The following is a 6,912-nucleotide window of genomic DNA, read 5'->3' on the forward strand; positions in this document are numbered from 1 at the left end:
GCGAAGGCGGTGTCTCCCCGCGGCCCGTCGGCGGGGGCGGGAGGGGAGGAGAGGAGAGGAGAGGAGAGGAGAGGAGAGGAGAGGAGAGGAGAGGAGAGGAGAGGAGAGGGGGCTGCGCCCGCCTGCCTCCCCTCGGGGAAAGCGGCGCTGAGCGCCGCAAGCCATGGAGAAGCGCTCCAAGATGCCGAAGCTGGCCGCTCCCGCCACTCCGGAGGGAGGAAAGCGGCGCCAGGGCCTGTTGGATAAAGACAGCGTGAGCGGCCGCCTGGGCGGGGGCGGGACGGCACGGCACGGCAGCCCCGGGGGGTTTAGCTGCTGGAGGCCTGTGCCGGCGGCGCCCCCCGGGCGGGCACGCGGGTTGCGTGGGAAGGGAGTGGCTGTGAGGACGGCGGTAACGGCCACAACGGCCTCGCCCGTCACGTGGCCCTAGCGCGGGCTGAGGCGGCGGCGGTGGCGGCGGCCTCCCGCTCCGCCTTGGCCCTCGCCTGAGGTGGGGGCGCCTCCCGGGAGTGGAGCACTTCCCCTGGCGAGGGAAGGAGGGAGGGATGGGGCTTGGGCCTTTAGGAAGGACGGTGCAGTGTGTGGAAGAACGTGGGGCTTGGTGCGTGATTAAAAGGTGAGTGTGATCTTGTGAAAACCTGTATCGGAAATGCTGTTCCCATCTGTTGTACATCCCTTTTGGGATAGCTCGTCCCCTTTCTGCTTGGGGGGATGTCATGTTCGCATCCACCTTGCAGCTGGTATGCCACCTTTGCCTTTGGGAAGCAAAGTTGTTAAAGTCTTGTGAAGGAAAAAAGAAGGCAAGGGTGGTCCTCCCTTTGGTGGTGCAGTCTTTTCAACTTGGGGTGCTACTGTAAGTCCTCTAAGTTAGGAGGTGTGCCATCTTTTGAAGAAATAAACAATAGCTGTTTCTTTAAAGCAACTATTGTTTGTTAAAACAGACTTATAAACAAACAGCATTTCTTTCAAATAGCAAAAGGCTATTTCAAATAACTAAAGGCTATATATGCTTCTCTTGGCGTGCTTACTTCCATATGTTCAAGGTTAAGCCAACGTAGTAGAGTCCAGTAGTGTAAGAACAGGCTTTTGTATAGTCAAATGCAAAGATAGTTCTTGAATTTTTGAGAGATTCTTTCACAAAGGATGTAAATACTATATAGAAATGTAATTGCAACATTGTGCTAAAACCTGCAATCGCAGTATTTGTATTGTGAAATATAAAAGCAGGTTTATTTATTAACCATTTGTGTAGCGATATCAATAAGGTTTTTGGTTTCCTCATTAGTAAATGACTTCTTGCACATGAAGAAATACTTAGGAAAACTTCTGTCACTAGTCATAGCAGGTAAACTTGTAAGTAACAGCATTGTTAGCAGTTGTGTACTATAAACATGAATTTTCTTCCATCTGTAATGGTACAGGCTGAAGATGATGTGACTCATGCTGAACGGTGTTAGCAAAGAATTGCTGTTTGGATTGTGACCTTTTTCACAGGTTCATTTCCACTGACATGGATTGGGATGCTCATTTGAGCAGCTCAGATGGCAGACTTGAGGTGTTTTTTTATTCTGTTAGGGGACCTGCGATGAGCAGGTAGGGGCTAAAGTCTTTATGCATCTGAGTTTCAGTTAGAAGATAATGAGAGTGCACAGCCTAGGTGCAAATGGGTTTGCTCCTTGCATTTTTAGTGTAGCGTAAGTACTATTTAAAGTTTGCATTGTTGGCATGGCATCAACAAATACCTGCAGCCAGTTTGCACTAGGGCTGCCAACATCACTGGTTTTTAACAGAATTATCTAACAGTAAGGAACCAGAGGAGAGATGTAGGTGATGTCCATGGTGTTGACAGGGCTAACATGAAAGTGATTTCATAAAGAAGAAACTGCATGGCTTCCCATATTCTCAAACTCCTCTGACTGAGAGATTTGTGAGCCCCTGAGTAGTGCATAATTTCAAATAATTCTCACTAGACTTTTATATTATGGATAACTGTATGGTGGTTTTTTTTTTTCTATACTTCTTAGTGTAAGCTTTGCACTGTAGTGTTATATCACCTTCATGCTCTTTTCTGTTCTTCTGAGAAGGAATTGATGATTTTCTCTCACCTAAGTTCTAGGTGTAGTCAGGAAGTGGAGCAAGGGCCTGAAGAGTCAGCAAAACTTGAAAGTGGTTAGTTAGGGGGTAGCTGGTATGGAATACCACTGTCTGTAGCTTTTGTTATGATCTCATTGGTTCCATGTGCTTTTCTGTCTCTGTCTTGTTTTGTTCTCACAGTTCTGTTTTAAGCCAGCCGTGGAGGACAGCAGGTGATATCTTTTGTGTGCATCATCAGACTTGCTGCTTGCTTTCATAGAGGGCCAAATTTTGTTATGTGTGTTGAACAGAATGATAGTACACAAGCTGGATGGGGAAAAAACTAGGATTTTCAGAGTTCTGATGCCAAATAAAAAGGAGGACTACTCTGTTTTTGAGTTCTAAGCAAAATTACAAAGCTTGCAAATTGGAGCATATTTTTTCCTTTTTTTATTAATGAGCAAATTCGGTTATGAATACATGAGGCATTTGTTTAGTAGCTTCACAAGGAATGAGGACAAGCAAAATTATGTAGTAAATGAACTGAACATATACGTTGGGTTTTGTGTAGGCTGTTTGAATGAAAAGCTTGTGGTTAACAATCTTGAAAACATATGTTAATATCTGTGTGTTTCTGCTTGGAAAATCGAGTGGATTCAGAGTGGTAGTATGGTGTGTCTGAGTTTAAATGCAAACTTCATTTGGATTTTGGTGGAAAAGAAGTTAAAATTGAGCAGAAGTTAACCACTGTTCTTTTTTTTTTTTTTTTCCTCAGTCAAAGCAGTAGTGTCAAAACAGTCAGAAGAAGATACCAATTTTCTAGCTTTTCTGCTTTTTTTTTTGTAACATATTCCTAGACTGATTGTTTTTTTCCTCTTAACTGTACACCATAATTTATTATTTAGAGACTGTTAAATGTTAAACTATTGATGTGTGATGTGGACTTTTTTATTGTTTTGCACAGACAAAAGGAAAAAGGACACAATCAGATTACCAAGCTTTAGGTATGGCTCCAACGGAAGAAGAGTATATTAGTGATTCAATGAAAGCAAAGCTATTGGCATTCAAAGCTAATAGGTCAAAGATAAGATATGCTAATACTTACAGACTGGAGTCACATAATAAATTTCAGGATTATTTAGTAAGAGAGAAAGCTCAAGCGATACTAACGGTATAGTATTTTTTTAAATTAATTGTCTAATTTTATTGCAAAAGTAGCTTGTCTTGCAAAGACTATGTTAATGGAACAGTGTAAGTTGCATAAACGTACGCATAAGTCTTTGCAGACTTTGAGTTTTGGCACACAAATGTAACGTGAATGTGCTCTGTTTTGCAAAGTGCAGGCGGCCCTCTGCAAGGTCGCCATTGAGCATGTGCTGTTAAGATGGAGCTGAAGCTTCTTGAACTGTTATGCATTTCTAAATCAAATTGAGCTATAGCACGGTTCAAAGTACCCTAATCTGCAAAATATCCAGCTATCCAAAGATTCTGACCTTGAATTTGTGGAATTCTACTCCTTCAATTAGTTCTACTAATACCACATGACCTGCATAAAATATATTTGGTGTCCTTGACAGTCTGACTGCCACATAAAAAAAATTAAGCAAAAATGAAGGAGAACAATTTGTTGAGATAATATGTAGCTGTTAGTGATACCTTGAATAGTTATAACCAACTCTTGTAATTCTGCTGTCTTGGATATTTGGACCAGGAATTTGTAGCACTATTTTCCAGTGAACTGAGCCCAAACGATGGAGAAGAATACACTGCTGTTTGTTAAATGGAGATTGGCTGGACATGTTTGTCACTTTCAAAAAACATTTTGATAAAACATTTTAGAGTAAAAATAGTGCAGCCTGTGCTGTTTGAGAGCATCACCTATATTGACTATTCTACTCATTAGTTCTTCTAACGTTCTTCTAATGGAAATGACTAAATTTTTTTTTTGCTAAAGACTACCAGGATGAAAACTAAGACCTTTCAAAATTGTTTTTGATAGAATAAACTTCAACAAGCCAAATACGATGGAGTTTCTAGTCCCTCCTTGTGTGCTTCAGTCTCAGAAGAAATATTAAAGGCTGTGAAGGAATTGGACTTTGACCGTTATAAGTACGTGGTATCAGTACTAATTGTGGAAAAGGCAGGTCAGGCAATAAATGTGAGCAAACATGTAATATCTTTTGCAAATTGAAAATAATTTTTAGAACTGTATGTTATCTCCTAGGCGTTCATCCACATTCAGCAGCTTAACTAGTTTGAGGTGGTCTTGAAGCCTTTGGGTTCTTTATGGGGAGTAGTATGCCAGGTGACAATTTAAGGTACTGCTGTGATTCTACCTAACCCTGTGAAAGCTGTCTTCTTTTTGAGTTCACTGACAGTGGTAAGCAGCCCATGCTGCTCTTACCTGTCAGCCACTTATTTCCATAGCATGCTATGCCAGTACAATTGCATGCCTGCAGTGAATTTTCTATTTCGTTTTCCAACGTACTTTTGATCTCCAGTTGGCTTCTCACATTCAGTGCAAAATGCTGTGCAGTTGTAGTGTGGGGTGACATGGAAAGGAACGGGTGGAAACTGTTTCAACTGGAGCTGCCACCAGACATGCTCCTGGGACTGCAAACGAACAGCGATCTGAACCTGGCACACCCAAAAGAAAAGTATTCTAGGCTTTCCTGGGTTGTATTTAAATTTACACGTATTGCAAGCTCCCGTTAGCATTCAGAACACTTTCAGGTGTCTTGCCGGGTGTCAGAGAGCACTTCTATTTAGGAGCGGTCATCATCAGCTCTTAAAACCTGATGAAACTGTACCTGTTTTTAGTGGGTTACATAAAACAATGTTTGAAGGGCTGTCAGCTTCAGTCATGAAGGCAGTCTGTGAGGGGCCTGCATCTACCTACTTTTCTGGTGCTCTCTTGCAGTATGCTGCCTCTGAAGTTGTACTTGAACTGAGGAGCTGTAGGTTAAAATGGATTCCTGAAATGGTCTGAGTTAACTTTTTTCTCCTGAGGAATATGTTTATTTCAGCACTCAATTCACACATTTTAGCTTTGAAAACAGTTTTATCAAAAAAGCTGAGAGCCCAGTAAGTGGTCAGAAGTAGACTGGAGTAAGCTAGAGGTGGAGGAGTGGGGGACAGGACCTCTTAGTTGTATATGTTCCCAAAACTAACGTCTGTTCATGTTGCTTTTGAAGGGGTGCTGTTACCGTACGCTAAAGTACTAACAAGTGAACACGAGAGAGAATTGAGTTTTTGGTGTAGGGATTTTTTTTTGATCTGTTGGGGTGGAAGTTTTACTGTGAAGCAAGAACATGTATTTTAACATCAAATAGGACTTGTTCATTTTCACTGTAATTTTGCAGTTGTTGTCACTACTTGTAACTCTCATAATGCAATTATATCATTATTATATAATGCTGTGTGTTCTTATTAAAAAAATATAAAAACTGTGCTGTTTACAGATTCACAAATAGCTTTTTCTTTTCTTTCCTTTAGGTTGCCAGCAGATGGGTCTGGGATGTTCAGAGAGACACTTGGGTTTCAGCTAAATGTGAAACTGAAACATTTATTGCACTGGCTTTGGTAATGGCTTGTTATTATGAGTAATACTCTAAAAGCCACACCTGGTTTTGTACCTGGTATATTTTAAAAATTTCCAAACATTATTATTTTAGTACTAATTTTTGTCCTAATGCTGTTGGCACATTGAAGTTGACATATAGTTGAGGTGATTTTGCTCATTTTTCTCTGTTAAAAAAACCCCAAACCCAAAAAAACGCTTTCGAAATGTGTATGGTTGAGTACATATGGGCTTCATCTGTCGTATCGCTCTACTGTGGAAGTTGAAGCAGCTGGTGTAAGGCCAAACTTTGCAAAATTTTGAATGTTGCTTGTCTGTTGCGTGCCTAGAGTTGTTAACGAATGTTTACAATAAATTGCAGGTATCGGTATTTTTAACAGCACGGTCTTTGTAAGAAAAGGCAGCGTTCAGTATTTTCTTGTTGTATCTTTGATAAAATGCCAGTCTGTGTAGAAACCTGGCTGGGAGGGAAGCCGTGTTTTGCACACTTAGAAACTAGTACAAATTTCCAGTCGTTTGCCTTGAATGAAGGGTGAGTTCAGTCATTGGCTTCCCTGGGCCTTAAACTCGCCTTAAATCGCTACCAGCCTGTACGCAGTTGGTACGTCCTGAATCGGGCGAGTTTGATCACTTGTCTAGTGGCTTCTGACAGCCAGGGTGGGAGGACGGTGGGGTCAGTAACGAGGCTATTGGTCACTGGTCCGTAATGGGCAAGGACAGCGATGACTGTGTTTAGAAAAATAAGACTCTGGCAGATCTGTGAAGCGCGTGGACATCTGCTTTTGTGCTTTTGGACCTGCCGTGCGTGGAGGTGGAGCGCTGCTGCCTTTTCCGTGTCAGTTGTATTGTTAAGAGCTGAAAATAAACGCGTGTGAACACAGAGCGGGGTGGTGGTGGTGCTTCCCAGCGCCCCTCGGCCCGCTGGGCTCTGGGCGTGCCTGGAGCCGCCTGCGGGCCGAGCCCGAGGTGCGGGCAGCGGCTGCGGCTCCCGCCGGGGCGCGGCTCGGCGCTTTGTTCGCCGGAGCGGGGGCTGTGCGCGGCCCCGGCGCCCGGCTGCGAGCGGGCGTGCGCGCCGCCCCGGCGCCGGCGGGACGAGGGTCTTTCCTGGCGGGGAGGGCCACGCTCCGCCCTCGCCCGGCCGCCGCGGCGGGAGCGGGACGCGGCCCCCGCGGCGCCGCCCGGCGCGCAGCTGGCTCGGCGCCTCCGCGCAGCGGCGGGGCGGCTGCGAGCGCCCTCCTCGCAGGGGCGAGCGCGCTCCT

At 44.2% G+C, this 6,912-nt stretch overlaps 1 protein-coding gene across 2 annotated transcripts; it reads left to right on the forward strand.

Annotated features, from left to right (window-relative positions):
• Nucleotides 1-96: 96 nt before the first annotated feature.
• Nucleotides 97-6,224, forward strand: DYNLT2 (dynein light chain Tctex-type 2). Of its 2 annotated transcripts, none has more exons than XM_087776083.1 (4): nt 97-253; nt 3,038-3,244; nt 4,073-4,231; nt 5,569-6,224. In XM_087776083.1, the coding sequence occupies exons 1-4, from the start codon at nt 164-166 to the stop codon at nt 5,677-5,679; spliced, it is 567 nt and encodes a 188-aa protein (XP_087632209.1). In that variant the 5' UTR covers nt 97-163; the 3' UTR covers nt 5,680-6,224. The 2 variants fall into 2 exon arrangements, with proteins under 2 accessions (XP_087632209.1, XP_087632208.1); XM_087776082.1 differs by having other exon boundaries at nt 4,073-4,182.
• Nucleotides 6,225-6,912: the final 688 nt, after the last annotated feature.

This window comes from Nipponia nippon, unplaced genomic scaffold (assembly GCF_047370975.1).
Source record: "Nipponia nippon isolate SJK-2023a ecotype South Korea unplaced genomic scaffold, ASM4737097v1 scaffold_4, whole genome shotgun sequence".
Lineage (NCBI taxonomy): Eukaryota > Metazoa > Chordata > Aves > Pelecaniformes > Threskiornithidae > Nipponia > Nipponia nippon.

Coding starts and splice junctions, on each gene's coding strand:
- DYNLT2 (XM_087776083.1), top strand. CDS start 164: ATGGAGAAGCGCTCCAAGATGCCGAAGCTGGCCGCTCCCGCCACTCCG. Junction 254..3,037: donor GCCTGTTGGATAAAGACAGC/GTGAGCGGCCGC, acceptor TGTTTTGCACAG/ACAAAAGGAAAAAGGACACA. Junction 4,232..5,568: donor AGGCAGGTCAGGCAATAAAT/GTGAGCAAACAT, acceptor TCTTTCCTTTAG/GTTGCCAGCAGATGGGTCTG.